We start from the raw sequence: 19,700 nt of genomic DNA on the forward strand, positions 1-19,700 counted from the left end.
TATCAAAACACCAGTATAATATAACCATCCCACTACCATCAGAAGTAAAAAGTACTCTCCTTCAGAAAAAATGACAGGCTGCCTCTTGGTTTTGTTTACTTCTGAATAAACACAGGACATACGTGTATTGCATCAAGATAGAATTCACCAAACAAAAGACCTATAAAAATTCATGTCATAATCCATTCTGAAGACAGAAAATTCAAAAACCAGGTTACCAGTCCATCCAAACTACTATGCTAGAAATTCCATAAACAGGTAAATAAAGGGAACACTTAACACATGTGCTTTAATTAGATTAATACATATATACAGATGAAACATGAACAGAGGCAAGATACTAAACAGAAATTCTGGCACAACAGAAGGAAATCTCAGGGAAGAACTTCATAGGTATGGGCCTATGCCATCAGGATCAGAAATCAGAAGGGCACCCTTTCGGGCAAAGGAAAGTATTAAGCTCAAAGCTGATGTCTGCCCCAAAGATCCTTTACAGAAAAGGTAGTCTTTTTGCACAGCCTCAGTCAGCTCTGTCCCCATCTCCATTATGACCGAGTAATTTGCCCAGTAGGAAAATAGGCCAATAGTCAAAACATACCCTCTGATACACAGCCTCGCAGGGTTCATTTCAGGCCGCGGGATTGCGCCACGGGCGCTAATTCAACTGCATTCGATGCGGCTTTTAAACCCCCATGGGACACCTCGGCGAGCTGTTTGCCTGCAGTATCTGGAGAAATTAAAGACGGACGGACACAAGAAAATTAAAAAGATTACTTGTGATCCTGCAGGTTTAAAGAAGGACTATCTGAAAAAGCTCAAGTGTACCTTCTAGCCTGATTAAGGGATAGTGATACTCCCAATCAAGGAGAGGCCAGGATACCCTCAACACATATGCCTATCCAATGGCCTCCTGGCTTGGAAAACATAGCAAGGTTTAACATCAGCCCTTGCAATAGGACCTTATAGTTTGGGGGGGGGACCGAGGAGGGCGGGAAAAGGCAGCTGGTTAGGAACATATGATCCAGAGACTAATCAGGATAGAAATTTTATTCTGGTGATTCCAATCAAATTTATTAATTACAGTTGCAAAATACACTGTGATTAAAGGAAAGACTTCAGCCTTAACGAGTGCAGAGGAAGTTTTTAATTCCTGAGTGGGCCATGGAATACCACTTAAAAAAAAGGGGGGCAAGAGAATAAGGGGCCACAAAAAGGGAACGCAGCCCTCTGACTGACTGAACACAATCCGAGCTCTCTGGCTTCTGTTTCTGAGATAGTCCTCCTTTAACACTGCAGTGCAGTGTCGCTGCAGAGCCGGGAAGGGCCGAGGCAGCTACCAACAGGACAGAGGCTGAGCAAGCCCTGGCTGGGAAGCAACAAGGCCTCACTGGAACTGCAGGCAAAACTGGAAGCCACGGGTAAAGACTTCCAAATACCACAGAATGCTGTCTGTACCCATTTCTATTCATTTATGCGCCAATGAGGCTATTTGGATCCCATATGGATGCCTGAAATGAACCCTGGTCACTGTGAAAATTAGCAAAATATTAATACATGGACATCAAATCTCTGAGTAATGATTTGTGAATACCTAAAACATAGACTTTTAAAGGCAATTTTTTTTTCAAGTATGAATATGTACGTTACTTCTGGAGATATGTGAATATAAGCTCTTAATTCTTGTATTATAAAAATCTACTCCAAATAAGATGACGGCAGACAATGACCTTTCCAAAAAGAAAATCCCTATGTAGATTTCCAAATAGAACTTTCAATCCCACAGCACAAAGCCTTACAAAGATTTTTCAGGATTTTAAGGAGTAGGTGTTCTTTCAAAGAACGAATTGGGAACTGAAATATATCAGTCACTCAAGCAAAAAATCATCTGGGGATACCAAATACTACTGAGCATAAAAGATGTAGAACACAGAACTTTAGCTTTCCAGAGAGGTATTTCTAATACTTTCAGGAGGTTTAACACAGACAGTACAACACTACAACCATGACCTTTCTTAGCTTCAAACTCCTAAAGGGAACAGTCCACACCACAGTCTCCATTTTCCTATTCTGGGACTTCGCCTAGGCACTACAGTTTAAGGTGTTTGCCTTGCTGTATTGTGCCTTGCTTTCATCCCCAGGACCTAGTCCTCACCCTCTCCTCCCCCTCAGTTATATACTTTAATGTGATTAAATAGCTGTTTTCCTAGTTAGTAATAACACAAATAAATTTCAAGCAGAGTTCTAGTCCCAGATTCATAAATGCTTTACTTTTATCATCTTCAGCATCTCATGCTTTCAGGTGAATTAGTCACTCCTGCCACACATGACCATCAGGAAAATATCAAACAAAGATACCAAAAGCCGCTGAGGACAATGTGCTCTCTGAAATCACTCCTGGAGACTTCCTTTCCCTATTACAGTACTTTCGGTTGGGTTGTTTTATTTTATGTTTGTTTGTTTTGAAAACAATACCGGGTAAAATATATTTTGGGGAGAAAAAATATTAAAGTTTAATTTTTATTAGTATAAAATAATGTGCCTTTATTGACCAATCCATGAACAATATAGTTCCTCCAGAATGCTGGATGTTTGAAAACTGGAGGAAAACCAAACTCCAGACTTAGATTAATCCCTTAATTAACCCCCCACTCCCACATCAAAGCTATTTGAGAAACAAAACTTTAAAAAGGATTCTTCAGGATATCAAATGTTTATTCCCTTAGAAACACAGTAATGACAGTCAGAATAATGAGATTTGAAATACACTCTTCTTTCAAGTCTTTCCTCAGGTGGTGAATGGCAAGCACAGACACTTGCACACACAGTGAAAACGCACCGATTTCTAGCCTGACTGGGAGATCTCAGAACCAAGGCCTAGAGACTCTATTCTGACCCTAAAGCTAGGCCAGCAGCTTCTGAACAATATGCTTAAGTGCAGGTGCCCACTTGCGTTCCTCCCCGCTCAGAAGTTAGGGCACAGAATGAGATTTGAACAGACACGATCACTGTTGGGAAGTAGAGTCATGGGGAAGAGGGACAGAGCTTAAAAGCCAACTGACAATGCAAAGATCGCCACTCTGTGCTGCACCAGCCCTCTAGGCCATGCCTTGAAGTGTAGCACAATTTAATTATCACAAGCTAAGAGAAACAAACCTATATTCCAGTGGTCAGAAATGCTTCTGTCCTGTCCCGGCTTTCTATTTAATACACACATGAAGAATTATAGATGAAAGATAAGTAGGCACAGCAGTCAGAGTTACAGAAGGGCTTTTAGAAAAATCTTCATGACTGCTGGCCAAGAAGAACCTCAGAAACCAGCTTCCTTGTTGCTGTTAGACCATGAAAATGGAACACTATGGGCAGACACCAGGCATGGCCAAATTCCAGGTGATGAGTCTTAGAAGCACACGAGAAGCAAGCAGGTAGTGACCACTGTAGAGGCATGTCTTTTCTCCACGTATGCTCCTGAGTGGTTATGCATCCTTCGATTTTAATAGAGACCATATGGCTTTCCCACAAAAACTTCTGCTTAACTGACAAGTGGAGACAATATATGCTTGCAGTGAAAAATATGGTGCAAATCCCATCCTTTCATTATGGCACATAAAAACTCTATCCTATTTATTATCACTTTAAAATACAAATTATTGACTTAAGTTTCTTAAAATGTCCTTCAAATGGTCAATTTTATAATTGTAAGAAAAGGTAAGTGTACTCTCTGCGATAAAGAGCACAGTTGTCATAAACTTCAGAAATCCATAAAGTAACAGAGAACAAATGCTATTATAAAATCATATTTGGCATCCCAGGCTATAAACTCTTACGGGCTATTTAGTATACCCTTAGAAAGTCTCTTAGAGATTAAAAGACAGACCTAATAGGCACTTCCTATTCTGTTAATAACCAGTTTTTAAATGCACTTGCAAGGATTCTATTAAACACACCTGTTCTAACAACCACGAGTAACTCTCTACCTCTGCCTAACAGCCTCTGGCCAGAAGGTATGGCCTAAGGCCTGGCAAGTACAGCACGGTGCACCTTCACGTGTGCGTTTGTGACTTGAAGGAAGACGCTCTCTGGATCATGTGCATTCAGTGGACCAAGACAACATTAAAAAAAAAAAGAAAGAAATTTTTTTTTTCACTTACATCTTTCTGGTTGGAGTGGAAAAACCTGAGTGCGAAGTTACACGATTGGGATGCAGCAGCATACTGACCTAGGGATTCGGCATATCGGGTCAAAAGATAACTAGGTCGGAAGGAAAAAAAAAAATGTTATACCTATCCACCTCTAGTATCAAATATTACACTTCAAATTACTACCCACCTCTAGTATCAAATACTACACTTCAAATTATTCAAATAGCTAGGCATAAGGAAAGTTTAAAAAACTCTGCCAAAGAAATGATGTAATTCACAGAATCAAATTTTTTTTAAAAAACAGCAAAGTTAATTCAGTTTTATACAATGCTGTCTTCCTAAAACAGCTCTATGGGACATGGAGAAAATACCCTTGACTCACCACAAAGAACAATCAAAATACAAATTCAAAGGATCTCTGAGATCAATGCATAATATAGAAGTCTCAACCTCAATTGCAAGGCAGAGGTAGACTTCAAAATAATGTGTGCTAAGGAAAAAGAGTTCAAAGTACATTAACTGTTCTTTTGAATCTGAGGAAAAAATTTTTTAACCATTTCTAAATTGTACAAATTTAAAATTATCACAAAACGCTGAAAGATATAAAAATCTGCTTTGCAATGGGTCATAACAGGTGATTATTTAATCTACAAAACATAATACCAGGAACAACGTTTCTGCTAAAATTAAAATACTAGAGTTCCATGTATGAGGACCCCACCCTGCTGTAGCTGGCTGCTCATTATTCAGAGTATATACTACCAACCCAATGGTGTCATGCTGGATATGCTTAGCATCAAGGCTGGAGTACAGATCCACCACTGGTTCAAACGCCCCCAGCATACAGTAGATTCGAACAAGCAGCAATTTGAATTGAGCATTGGAAGGGCTGTGAGTTAGTCCCTCTTCCAACAAAGTCAGGGCCTGCCACACAGCGGTCTCATCACCTAGAACCAAAAGATAATAGCATTATCCAGTTTTTGACAGCAAATGGGGGTTCTCAAAAGTAAAAAACAAAAACTTAGTGACGTCATCCCCTCCACTATTTTAAGGATTAGGCTGGGGGGCACAGAACAAATTTTAGATACACACCTGAAAGCAAAATAGGGAATTTCCCTGAATAGACAGTCCCTCAATAGTTACCTCAGTTCTTAACTGAGGTAAGATCTGCAAAAATGATGCAACTTTAAGTTGCTGGGTCTTAAAGAGAAGTTTGGAATCTCACAGAATCCTAGATTCTGAGAAGAGATGGACTTTGAAGGAGAACTGGAATCCGCCAACCTTCCCAGTACAGGGGTTTCTCTATAAAACCCCAGACAGATGCTTTCTCTAGACATCATTTTTCTTCCACATGTAACTCTACTAATAGGATGTCAACTAATATTTGAAAAAAAAAATTGTCCTCTAATAATTAAACTAAAATGATACATTTTTTCTGGAGTACCAAAATTCAAAAAGTTACACACATCAATATTCTTAACGGGTAAGTAATTTCTCTTTTATGAAATTATCTAAAGAAAATAATATGAAATGCAGATAAAGTTTTACATACAAGGACATCCATTGTACTAATAAGAGAGGAACAGTAAACTATAGTTATACCCACACAGGGGAATATCATACAGCCATTTGACATTAACAAGGAATTTTTAATAGCAAAAAAAAAAAAAAAAAAAAAAACAATTAAACAGTAATAACCAGTAAAACATACAGAATTCAAATGAGTATGAAGAGTTCATCTCAAGTATATAGAGCATTCACAAAGAAGGAAATATGCAAAAATGTTAGTGTCTTTAGGAAGCTGGAAAACTGAGATTAAAATATACCATTTTCCAGCTACTTTTGTTTAGGAAAAAAACATCTAAAATGAAAAGCTTCAAGCACTGAGCTTTTGAGATTATGTTTTATATGCTTTTTTTCCCAAGAGAAAAGAAACAAAATATAACCCAAAATTGGGGTTTTTAAGTAAATATCATCTATAATCCTACCCAAACTATGTAAACTATCCAAGACCTACTCAAACTACCACTATGATTAATGTATTGCTTTTGCTATAATTACTTTTACACAGTAGTAATCACAGCATACATCCAATTTTGTGTTTTCTCATGCTGCTAACTGGTCTTTACAATCATAATTTTATTTAATTCAACACTCAGTGACCTAAACTCTGCAGTAACACTAGATATAAGACCCAGAGATAAGAGTCATAGGTGGTTGCTGGCCTCAACAAGTTCAGAATTGAGCAGAAGAGACAGTTGGACAATTACAGATAAATTTTTTAAATCCAATGATATTCAAGGATAACCATAACGGAGTTTTTTTTAACTTCTTAATGATCTCTTTTAAATGGAAACAAAATTTCAAAGTAAATAGCAAAAAAAAACAGGTTTAACTTACACTTCTGAACTATTACACCCAACATTATGAAGACATTTATCATCCTATTTTATTTTGCAAAGTTTAGAATATAACTGCAACACTCTAAAATTCTTCACCAAATCAAAGAACATCAAGGGTTGATGAGGATTTTGGGGGACAGAATTTTTCTAATTAAATTTTATAATATAACAAAAAGGTTAAAAAAAACAGTATAAAATACATTAAGTTCTGAGGATATAATGTATAGCATGGTGACTACAGTTAACAACACTATATTGTTTATTTGAAAGTTGCTAAGAGAGTAGATGCTCATCACAACAGGAGTAGCTATGTGAGGTGATGAACTTTAACTAAACTCACTGTGGTAATCATTTTGCAACACATTATCATATAGTATACCTTAAAGTAACACAATGTAACATATCTATTATATCCCAGTAAAACTAGAGGGGGGTAAAATTATATCCTTCATGCCTCATTTCATTTGTGTAGCAGAATCATAAAGAGTCTTTACTGAATCTGTTACAATATTGCTTCTGTTTTTATGCTTTGGTTTCTTTGGTCCCATGCATGTGGAATCTTAGCTCCCTGACTAGGAATCCAACCTGCATCCCTACATTAGGTGAAGTCTTAATCACTGGACCACCAGAGAAGTCCCTGAATAAGTGTTTGAGAGCATCATCAATTTAATCTTAAAGTGCTCTTCTTAATCCTTTCACATTCAAATCAGTCTCTCTAGACATCCTCCCAATTTTCTGTACATTTCTTTTTTTTTTATTTAATCTATTTATGTATTTGACTGTGCCAGGTCTTAGTTGTGACATGCAGGATCTATGGTCTTGGTTATGGTATGTAGGATCTTCTAGTTGCGGCGTGTGGGATCTAGTTCCTTGACCAGGGATGGAACCCAGGTTCCCTGCATTGGGAACGTGGAGTCTTAGCCATTGGGCCACCAGGGAAGTCCCTCTATAACATTTCTAATTTTTATCAGATCCACCTTGAACAATGACTATGTCTACAACTGGAACATTCAGAATCACTTCCATTGACTTCAAGAAACCAAAAAAAGAAAAAGGAAAAAAGAATCGAAAATCCTAAAAAAAAAGAAAGAAACCTTGCATCTATAATATCTGTAACTTCCCATGTATTTGCACTGTATGATTTTTTGACAACCTACCTTCTTTATTTCTCTGCCCTGTATTTCCCTTATCTGTAAAACTGTAACAATTTGAACTGTATTGTTAACAAGGTTTAAAATTAGCTAATTCATATAAAGTACTTTCAAGTGCCTGATGATCAACAAGTGTCAAGTGTTATTATTATTATACGGTCAGATATCTTGCTCCAAAACCAAGAGATTAGCAAAACCATGTCATTATGAGCAAGAACAGATGCTACGAATAAGTGGGGAAGGGTATCTGAGTAGAGACCAAATTACTAAGTAATCAGTTCATTATGGTTTTTACATTAAGATGACTTTTACAACTCTATGCAACCTCCTGAATCTGGGGCTCCTGATAGCAAGTACTCTGATGAAAAGAATTTCATCCCCACCTCCAGTAGAACACAGTATAACAAGCATCATATGGGTATATACAATGTCCTACAAAAGTTCAGAAAGGGCATAAAATCTGCAATGAGGAAAGGGGTGACATCAAGACAGACTTGTCAGAGGCACTCTTTGAGTAAAAGTTAGACGAAGGAGGTGAGACAGTTATTTCAAAGAGAGGCAACGTGATGTTCAGTGACAGAAACAGCAACAACAAAAAAGTAGATTTAGGGCTTTAAGTACTTAAGAATCTGGAGATGTAGGCAAAAGCTAGATTAGAGAGCATTGTAAACCATCCTAACAAGGCTGACCTTTATCCTCAAGAAAACAGGGCATCTCTGAAGGATTTTAATCATGAGGAGGACATCAGAATTGAGTGCTTGGTGAAATGACCCACAAGAACAGGGTTGTGTCTGCACATACCATTGTCTCCCCAGCCCCGTTTCTTCTGTAGTTTATTTTCATTAATAATAATGCAGTAAGTAGCTATTTTTTCTCAAAAACTGCTAATAAGAGAAAACGTCAGAGCATGAGACCTAAAGAAAAGGCTGAACCATCTGCTGAATCGTCCTTCTCTTACTCAATGATTCATATTTCCTTTACCAGGTAGTCTATTCTTGTCTTAAATGGGTTACTCTGAACTATATTCCAAAAAAAAGTATACGTCTGTATGTAATTTTAAATGAACAAAAACGGCTATTTCATTCCATAGATTCATACATCTATCTCTAAATCAGTTTCTCTGCATTTTAATTATTGTAACTTTGCAATAGGCTGTTTACTCACTATTCAGAAACATTTTAAAACAGAACAGATATCCACTAATTTAAGATTATCCTGAATATACAGAGGATACTTGGAGACTTGGGTTCTTCTAGAAGCACCCTGGAGAAAGGCAAGAAGAAAAACCTAAAAGCATAAATCAAAGTCTCGGATTATGTAATTAGTCTAAGGATTTATAATCAATAAAAACAAAGAGTATGCTTTAAAAAAAAAAAAAAAAAACAAAGAGTAAAAATAAATAAAGTTAAACTGAAATCACTGCTTTTTACCTGTTTCTCTCCATACATCAATAAGCACATGGACAGCAAGGAGACAGTAATAGTCTGAAAATTGCAATTCGGTTTTCAAACAGGATTTCCCTATAGGGGGAAAAAAAATCGTATCTGTATTTTAAGATTTGTTCAATGATTATTATCCCCAAAGAGTTATGTAAAGCAAGAAAAAGACAGCAGGAAGAAGGGTAAAAGAAACTATTAAGAATGGAGTAAATACCAGAAGAAAATATAAGCCATGAATTAAAAGTCAAAAAAAGGTGAGACTACACTCAGCTGGAGCAAAAGGCTTTCAGAACAGAGGTGGTACTCCAAACAGTCCTCAAAGGAGAGCAGCAAGATGTGAAAGGTTTCAAGTAAAGAAAAGAACAGACATCAAGAGCTATGTACAACTAATGTAAAATGCTCATTACATCACCTAATCTTTTAGAATACAGTTAGAGAAATACTAACATCATCCACTTAGATAATTTATATTTTATTACACATATCTAAGCAATTTGAACATCATCTACTTCTAAACTACATATATACCTTACAATTTACAACATTCTTTTTGTTCATTTACATGCTGCTGCTAAGTCACGTCAGTTGTGTCCGACTCTGTTGCAACCCCATAGACGGCAGCCCACCAGGCTCCCCCCGTTCCTGGGATTCTCCAGGCAAGAACACTGGAGTGGGTTGCCATTTCCTTCTCCAATGCATGAAGGTGAAAAGTGAAAGTGAAGTCGCTCAGTCGTATCTGACCCTTAGCGACCCCATGGACTGCAGCCCACCAGGTTCCTCCATCCATGGGACCCTCCAGGCAAGAGTACTGGAGTGGGTCGCCAGTGCCTTCGCCGGTTCATTTACATAGTCTATATATTAAGAATATTAAGGCCTACAAAGCAGAAAATGTGACAATTATCATAAACTCTGCAATTCATCTGAGTCCCAATGTGATGAAAAGTTGGCTCGCCAGCTCAGGAAGAATATGGCTATCTGGGGCCTATTAAAATTTTTTAAAACTCCAAGCTTAAGAAAGGCTTTGCATTTTATTACTTGGATAGTGTTCCCACTTGATAAAATATTTTTCTTGCCAAAAGCATTAAAACAGTGCGCTATGAGTAATTAGCCTCCAATTTAAAAAAAAAAGTATACAGACATTAAAAAAAAAAACCTGACTTCTAAGTCTTAGCAGAGCAGGGAACTACTGAACACTTTGAAAGGCTGCTCACCAAATTCCAGGCCGTGCTGGTACCTTAACATCAGCTCTCTGACCACACCCAGCTTCTGGCTCTTATCCATCGTGTGGTACAAGCCGAGCAGCCTCGTCAGCTGCACCACACACAAATGTCGCTGCAGAGCTCTGATGTCGGCAGGCAGCGCCAACTTATCCTCTGTTGGTGTTGACAAGGGAACCACTCCAAGTAACTGATTAATAAACTGCAAAGTTGAAAGAAAAAAAAAAGTACAGGTCTCAAAATTGAACTCATCTTTAGTAGGTCACAATTAACAAATACCGAAATGGTCTAGAAAAAGACATCAAGGAGAAATACAAATTAAAACTCCATTTTCTATCTACCAAAATTGCCAACAAAACACTTCTAACAGCACACATGCTGGTGAAACTCCAGTGAAACAGGCACGTGTGAAACAATCACTACTTGGTCAAAAGTGTTAATGCTAACACCATGCAGTAAGCACTAAAAGATGTAAAGAACTGGAAATGTTTCTTAAATTACAATGCATTATCATAATATACAATGTCGTAATGAAAAAGTTTATTTAGGAAGACTGTAAAAAAGAACAATTACCCTAAAACAAACACTCTATTATACTACAAATAAATTCTTAAAGGAAACATTATACACTGAAGGGAATGTCAATAGCCTTAAATTGTTTTTTTGATTAAAGCTTTAATTTTGATATAATTATAGATTTGCATGAAGTTGTAAGAAATAACACAGATCCTGTGTACCCTTCATCCAGTTTTTCCAATGGTAACACCTTTTTTTTTTTTTTGGCCACGCTGTGTGACATGCAACATTTTAGTTCCCTGACCAGGTATCAAACCTGTGGTCCCCTGCAGTGGAATCAGAGTCCTAACCACTGGACTAGGAAATTCCATCCCTATGGTAACATCTTGTATTAAAATGTTTAATTCTCTAAATATGGAATAAATTTTTTAAAATGTGAGTTCCACAACCAGTTCAGTTGCAATACTGGCAAAAGTGAGTTAGAAGACTTAACTGGAAGGGACCCCTACACTGCAGTCACGGTGCCTGTTTACACGTCACACATGCTTGGATGCTATACTTTGCAGCTGTCAGGATGTGAGGGAATGCTTGAGCAGCACAAGCCTGGGGCTCTAAGAGGTATTTATGGAAGAGAAATGCAGTCAAGGGGTCACTATATTTTGTGTCTTCCCTATATTTTATGATCCAAAATTAATACATTTTAAAGAAAAAAAAAGTTCCAACTACACATTAAACACAGGCTATTTTCACTCCCTTCCAAGATCCTATGAAGACGACAGTGAAGAACAAAAAAGGACTCATAAGGATCAAGAACATGTGAAATGTGAAGAGATGACAGCGAGTAAAAAGCATTAACAAGATTTCAAAAGATAAAAGACACAAGGGCAGGCGGTAGGTAATAACCAATGTATGGAGTCAAGAATGCTGGAATCCAGCAGTATGCAACAGGGAGGCCACCAATAAGCAGCAAGCCTCTTCTAGCTGCGGAGCCTTGGAAGACTCAGAAATTAAAGGCAGGAAGTATGTCTGAAAGCTGAAGCGCTGGTGGAACTTCAACAGGAGAATCTGCTAAATTCTAAAAAGTTAGATCCCTCCCAAGGTCACTGAGTGAATTCCTAAACCCAGTAGAAGTCAGCATTTTCCTTCATCCCCAGGAGAAGCTGAACCACAGACACTGTAGACTCAAGGGGAGACAGGAACAGATCTGTTAACCTCACATTTCAGACAACCCCCTAAGAGGAGTTTCAAACGTTCATGGTTCTGTCAGACTGACTGGGGTGAAATGAACAAAAAACAAAAACAAGAAAGAAAGTTGTGTAAAAAAGCTATTATCTCCATATATAAAATGGCTCAGCTGTGATTATTTAGTTATAAAAATATAAACACTGAATAATGACTATACTATATTGAGGGGAAAGTATGTAAGGGAAGGAGTAGGATGTTAGAAATGAAATTATTGCTTTCCACAGTAGGATCCCATGGACAGAGGAGTGTGGTGGGCTACAATCCATGGCGTTGCAAAGAATCGGACATGACTTAGCAACTAAACACACACAGACAATAGGATACCAACAGATGAAGACTGTAACCATAAAAATAAAGAACTATATGAGCGTAAAATTTAGAAATACAGTGTTAAATAACAAAAGAAACAGTTAAGAGTTGAAAGTAATTTGTCTGCACAGAGCCAGAACTAGGGCTGGAGAAGGCAAAGAGCTGCAATTGTTTTTCAAGATAAGCCTTGTAGTACCATTTGACTTCAATTTTATACATGTAATTTTTAGATACAAATAAAAATTAAAATTTCTAGTCATCAGGCAGTTTCACATCTGTCATAACTTTGCTTCAATTTCTCTACAATTGTATGAATTTTAACTTTATTATGATCAGATAACCACATCTGTAACAAAAACTCTGTGGCATTAGTTTTCGTGTTTTTTATTAAATGCCCAAATAATTTTTATTGCCAGCTCTTCCATTCTTGTAAGCCATTTTATATTTCTTGTAAACCATTTTATATATCTAGTTATGTTTATTATTAAGGCCTTCCAACAGGTTTTGTCATAAAACAATATGTTCATTTTCTGTTCTAGTCTTTACAGTTTTACTGCTATACAAAAAGCTTCTTTAAAAACTGGAACTATTTTATTGTTAACTTAAAATCCCAGGACAAAGTAAACAAAATATAAAAATGTCACCAGAGGTGAGACACTTTGGGATAACTGAACTGTATGGTCCATTCTCAGGGGCCAGTCCCATTTTAGAACGTGTCTCCTAATTCAGTGGGACAGCAGTTCTCAGTGTGAGCCTTACTTGGAGAGTCCACAATCCTCTAACAAACATACTGCTGAGCGGCAGAATTTTTAGCTACTGAAGTCATCCTGCATTTAAAAAGTTGTGGCAGCAAAATTGCCCCTCTCAATTAAAAAGTTTACACAGGACTACAAAACTCACTGCAATAGCTTTCAACCCTTTGTCTCACTGAACAATGACCACCTCAACACTGCTAGTATTTCGCTATTTCTAGAGGGTTCTTCCCAGTAGATTACTATATGGGGCCACAGAGGTGACCTAAGATTTTCACACCTAAGATTTTATGTCGATAAAGTAGAGCTTCTGGTTCCAAAACGGTGCTAGCAAACTTGTATGAATCTCAACTTAATGAGATGTAAGCACTCCTCTAATGCATTCCCATCATTTGATGCTTTAACTTACAAGATGGTAAGCACTATGAAGCATGGTCAATTGTTCCCTACCTTAGCACTCAGCACATAACATGGGTGCCACTTACTGAATGAATCTCTCTCTCCCACATGGTTCTATTTTCTGCTTTAATCCCTCCAGGAGCATGAAACTCACACGCTGCATTTTTAGAGAACTGTGACTATATAAAAGATCTTTTTCTCACTGAGCCAAATTCTTGATTCCCTGCAACAACTTCTTGCTGGTCCCTGTTCTTATTCCTCTTCTACAGGAGAGCTTTTCAAATTAGGAGAAATAAAGTACTGTCAGCACCAGACCAAACATCTCTCTTCCAATCAACTATTTCTCAAAGGTTTTCAAGTATAACCCAGAACCTTCTTTTCTGGATATATTACAATTTATCTAGAAAACTTCTAAAGCTTAGTTTGAGCTTAACAGCACTCCAAGAATAACCTTTTCCAAACCAAAGTGAATGGTGGCAGTCGTTCCAGAATCCAACAGAGAACACTGGCTACTTAGCAGTTTGGGAAAGCACTGCCGCATCTGCCCTGGATGTGTGACCTCAAGCCCGCCAGCACACTGAGCGCAGGTGGACTAAGGGTGCGATCACAGACAAACGCTGCGGTCATCACCACCGCACCCCCAGAGCTTCACTCATTCCACATGGGTGACAGAGGCTTTCTGGGAGGATAGATGGTGGGAGCCCTGTGACAGGAAGACTTCCAACCTCCACTAATTAAGAGCTTTTCATAAGTAAAGCTGACCAAAGGTCACAGACTTTCTTGACAGACACTACTTATTTCTTTATATAGTGCTCTATCCTACCTTGGGCACACTCTTCTTCCAACTGGTAGAGTACTCCAACTGCCCATTACCCAAGGATACTCAGGGCTAAACGCTTAAAAACCTTTAATATGCAAAAAGGTATGAAATTCTCATTAATGGGTGAATAATCTGATCCAATACACGTTGCTGCGGATGAGGAGTCTAAAGATAAGGTTCGCCACTTCAGCATGTAATTGATTCACACTGATTTAATCACATGAAAAAAATCCTGATAGTTGACAATTAACCACAATATGGTACCCAGGCTTAGATCCCTGAAGAGATAAAGGACACTAATGGAAGAGCTACAGAAATACAAATAAAGTCTAAAGGCCAATTAACAGTAATGTATCAGTTTAGTTCTGACAAATGTACCACTGTTTTTAAGATGTTAACATTGGGGAAAGCTAGGTGAAGGGTATAGTGTAACTTTCTTTACTATATTTACAACTTTCCTATAAATGTAGTTATTCCAAAATTAAGGGTTTTTATTCTTTAATTTTATTGAAGTATAGTTGCTACAATATTGTATTAGTCTCAGATATACAGAAAAGTGACTTAGCTATATTTTTTTTTAGATTCTTTTACATTATAGGTTTTTATAAGATATTGAATCCAGTTTCCTGTGCTTTTTATCTATTTTATATATAGTAGTGTGTGTATCTGTTAATACCATACTCCTAATTTATCCCATCCCCCCTTGTTCCCCTTTGGTAACCGTAATTTTGCTTTCTACATCTGTGAGTCTGTTTCTGTTTTGTAAATAAGTTCATTTGTATTATTTTTTAGAGTCCACATATAAGTGATATATTTGTCTTTGACTTACTTTGTTTAGTATGATAACCTCTAGGTCCATCTATGCTGCAAATGGCAACACTTCATTCTTTTTTATAGCTAATATCTGATTTCATGTGTGGGTATGTTTATGATGTATGTATGTAAGGGATTCCCTGGTGGTGCAATAGTAAAGAATCCGCCTGCCAATGCAGGATATGTGAGTTCAATCCCTGGGTTGGAAGATTCCCTGGAGAAGGAAACGGCAACCCACTCCAGTATTCTTGCCTGGGAAATCCCATGGACAGAGGAGGCTGGTGGGCTACAGTCCATAGGGGTGCAAGAGAGTCGACATGAGTTAGCAACTAAACAATGTAAGTATATATGTGTGTGCATATAGACATAGATATACATGTACCGTATCTTCTTTACACAGTTATATGCTGATGAATACTTAGGTTGCCTTCTTGTCTTTACTACTATAAACAGTGCTGCTATGAACACTGGGATGCATGTTATCTTTTCAAATTAGAGTTTTCATCTTTTCTGGCTATATGCCCAGGAGTAGGATTGCTGGATCACACGGTAGTTCTATTTTCAATTATTTAAGGAACTTCCATACTGTTTTCCACAGTGGCTGCACAAATTTACACCCCCACCAACAGTATAGGAGGGTTCCTTTTTCTCCATACCCTCTCTAGCATTTATTATTTGCAGACTTTTTTTTTTTGGCAGACTTTTTGTTGAAGGCCATTCTGACTGGTATGAGGTGATACTTCACTGTAGCTTTGATTTGCATTTCTCTAATAATTAGTGATGTTGTATATCTTTTCATGTGCCTGTTGGCCAACTGCATGTCTTCTTCAGAGAAATGTCTATTTGGGTTTCAAGGTTTATTTTTTAAAAATCCCTAAGATTTGAGTTCCAGACTGCTTCAGCAAGAATAAATCATGTTTTGACAAAATCAGCAATTAACTGCTACAGTTTTGAAAAATCAGAGACAAGACATTAAAAGGAAAGTCCACTGGACTTCATCAAACTTTAAAATTTTAAAGTATGGGGATTTCCTGGTGGTCCACTGGCTAGGACTCAGTGCTTTCACTGCTGAGGTTTGACCCCCAGACAGGGAGCTAAGATCCTGCAAGTCCCATGACATAGGCAAAAACACAACTTTGCTCTGCAAAGGATCCTGTTAAGAGGATGAAAAGACAAGATATAGTCTGGGAAAAAAATATTTGAAATCACATATCTGACAAAGGACTTATATCCAGAATATCTAAAGAATTCTCAAAACTCAACAGTAAAAATCCCTGGTGGCTCAGACGGTAAAGCATCTGCCTACAATGCAGGAGACGTGGGTTTGATCCCTGGGTCGGGAAGATCCCCTGGAGAAGGAAATGGCAACCCACTCCAGTACTCTTGCCTGGAAAATCCCATGGACAGAGGAACCTAGTAGGCTATAATCCATGGGGTCACAAAGAGTTGGACACAACTGAGCGACTTCAACAGTAAAAAAAAAAAAAAAAAAAATCAATTAGAAAATGAGCAAAAGATAATAACACACATTTCACTGAGGAGAAAATACAGATGGCAAACCAGCACATGAAAAAATGTTTAACAATATTAACCATTAGGGAAACGCACATTAAAACCATAATGAAACATCACTACATATTTACTAGAATGGCAAAAATAAAAAACTGAGATAACACCTAATGTTGATGAGGATGCTGAAAAACCAGATGACTCATACATAGCTAACAGGAATTTAAAAGACCTAGTCACTGTGGAAAAGTTCAGCCTTTTCTTTAAAAAGCTAAACATGCAGCTACCGTAAGACCCCACAGCTGAACTCTTGCGCATTTTCTCAGAGAAATGAAGACTTAGGTTCACATAAAAAACCTGCATGCAAATGTTCACAGCAGCTCTATTTGTAATAGCCTAAAACCAGAGACACCTACATGTTCTTCAACAAGTTAAAGAAATTTGTGGTACATCCACATCAAGGAATATTATTCAGAATAATACTGCTGTACCAGCAATGAACATGGCACATGTAACAACACAGATGAACTCCAGGGAATTACACTGAGTAACGAAAGTTATATACAATATGATTCCATTATATAACATTCTTAAAATGAAAAGACTGTGGAAAAAGAAAACATATTAGCAGCTGCTAAGGGAGAGGGATGGGTAAAGGAGGAGATACAGGGAGGTGGCTGTGGGCAGAAAAGGGCAGGCAGCACAGGGGCACTCTGGTGGCAGAACTACTATGCATCTTGTCTACACAGCGGCCACATGAATCCACATGCACTACACACACAAACACACCACACATATACACACAAATGAATGCATGTAAAACTGGTGAAATCTGAATAAGGTCAGTGGATTTTATCAATGCCAATTTCCTAATTATGGTATTACACCAGTTATGCTAGATCTCACCATTAGGCAAAATGGGTGAAAGACATACAGATCTCTCTGTATTATTTCTCTTACAACTGCATTTCTCTCTCTATACACACACACATATATACACACAGAGAACAGGAGAATTCAATCACCTACCAGGGGCTTATTCTCACTGAGGCTCAGCTTTACAAGAAATTATGCCTTAAATCTGATAGCACCTAGACTACTTGGCTTGATAGAGCAATATCTTGATAATCTCATGTTCACTACTTTCAGCCATTTTAGAAAAGAAACATGAACTCTTCATTAGTTACAATAAATACAGGTAACCAACAGAACCCTACTTACTTTTGTACACTGTGTAGCAGGCAAGAGGTCAACAAACACCTTGAGGTCTGTGAAACAACAAGGTTTATCCCCAAACTTTTTAAAATACTGGAACATTAATTCCTCTGGATCACCTAAGAGAGAGGAGGGTAAAATATCACTAAATAATACATGGACTAAAGAAATTTCTAATTTAAGTGATAAGTCTGATTTGAGAAACATTTATTTCAATTAAATGAAAATTTTGCTTCAATGAGAATGAGGATGACAATGAGGGCTGGAAGATGGCTTGCTCGTTTAAAAATAAACGAATACTGGAAAAAGAAGTTGAATCTTACCAACTCAGTTATTACACTGAGGAAATGTGAAGTTTTGCATTCAAATGAAGTTTAAATAGTTAAAAAGTTTTCATTAAAGTTTAAATACTTGAGTCTATATGCAAGCATTAAACAAACATGCTTTTCTCCAGTTCTTGAACTACTTAACAAATATTAAATAAATGTTAACTGAATGAAAGATAATGTTTGTTAACAGGCACACCAACAGAAGAGAAAGTCGATGGGAAGAGCCATGGGCCAATAACTCCCAAGTCACAATGTAAAATTTAAACCTGGGTATGCAGAAAGCTGCCAGCTCATTTTATTTTTCCTCAAATTAAAAATGAAAATAATAAAAGTAGAGTGCTCTCAAACTGAACTAGACTTAGGAAGCAGAGACTTTTATTAAGATCTCTGTAAGATTTCAGGTCTCAGTTCCTTCTCTGTTCCTAGGAATGGAGATCCCACAGCTTTAATCAGATTCTCACAGGTCTCTGTGATCCAAAAGAGACTAAGAATCACTCACTGGTAAGAAAAAGACAAAAACTTTTTGTGTGTGTGGAGATTAGACAAATCCAATTTGTAAGATTCAGGTTGGTGAGAGGGAAGAGGAAGATAGGGGATGAATATAATAGCAAGTGTGAAAGCAGATCCAAATAGTTTTCCTTCCAGCTTTGGAAAGAAAGCAATTTTTTTTTGGCTGCACCATGCAGCTTGTGGGATCCTACTTCCTCAACTTGGGATTAAACCCAGGTCCCCTGCAGTGGAAGCACAGAGTCCTAACCACTGGACCACCAAGGAAATCTGAAAAAATCCAATTCTTTGAAATATATTTTAACAATATTTTGCTGAAAGTCACGTGAAAAATTTTCATTTGCAATTCAGGAATAAACAAACTACAGTGACTGAGGTAGACGCAAAGAAGTCAACATGGAATTCAAAACTGGCTGTGAATAATCGACATACAGAATGACAGAGATAGCCAGTTAATTTTAGAATAAACTTCAGAGAACACTGATTACATGATTAGAAGGGACAGAGATGTTCTAGGATAGGTTTTAGGTGTTGAGAAGTGCTCGTCATCTGAAGACAACTGGTCCCTAAAAAAACCCTCTTAAAGTTAATCAAGTTTTAATGAGAACCAAATTTCTATAATGATGAATGAGGTGGCGGGGGAGGGGAAAGGTTCTTTGGAGCTTTATCTTAAAAAAAAAAAAAAACTGAAAATGTTTCTAAAGTTCACGATCCTAAACCTAACAAAATTTAGGATATAATTAAAACTAAAGCTAATTCTAATTCTTAATATGAGCTGTTTTGGGCTGGGAATAGTGCTTTTTCCCCATCAAACTGTGAACTAGTACAATATGACCACATTCACATCTTGTGCAGTAAACTCAACAAGAACCATTTTACAAAAACATCTAAGCGCTTCATCAAATTTCCTGAAGGTCTCTCTTAATACTCTACTATCC

The 19,700-nt window shown here is 37.4% G+C and overlaps 1 protein-coding gene across 1 annotated transcript in view; it reads right to left on the bottom strand.

Annotated features, from left to right (window-relative positions):
• NAA25 (N-alpha-acetyltransferase 25, NatB auxiliary subunit) overlaps positions 1-19,700 on the bottom strand; it is a 64,558-nt gene that overhangs the window by 19,975 nt on the left and 24,883 nt on the right. Inside the window, exons 11-15 of the mRNA XM_043901650.1 lie at positions 17,933-18,045; positions 10,343-10,550; positions 9,123-9,212; positions 4,906-5,086; positions 4,149-4,248 (exon numbers count right to left, since the gene is read on the bottom strand). Coding sequence (XP_043757585.1) covers positions 4,149-4,248; positions 4,906-5,086; positions 9,123-9,212; positions 10,343-10,550; positions 17,933-18,045 — 692 coding nt within the window. The remainder of the gene's footprint in view (positions 1-4,148; positions 4,249-4,905; positions 5,087-9,122; positions 9,213-10,342; positions 10,551-17,932; positions 18,046-19,700) is intronic.

This window comes from Cervus elaphus, chromosome 5 (assembly GCF_910594005.1).
Source record: "Cervus elaphus chromosome 5, mCerEla1.1, whole genome shotgun sequence".
NCBI classification, from domain to species: Eukaryota; Metazoa; Chordata; class Mammalia; order Artiodactyla; family Cervidae; genus Cervus; species Cervus elaphus.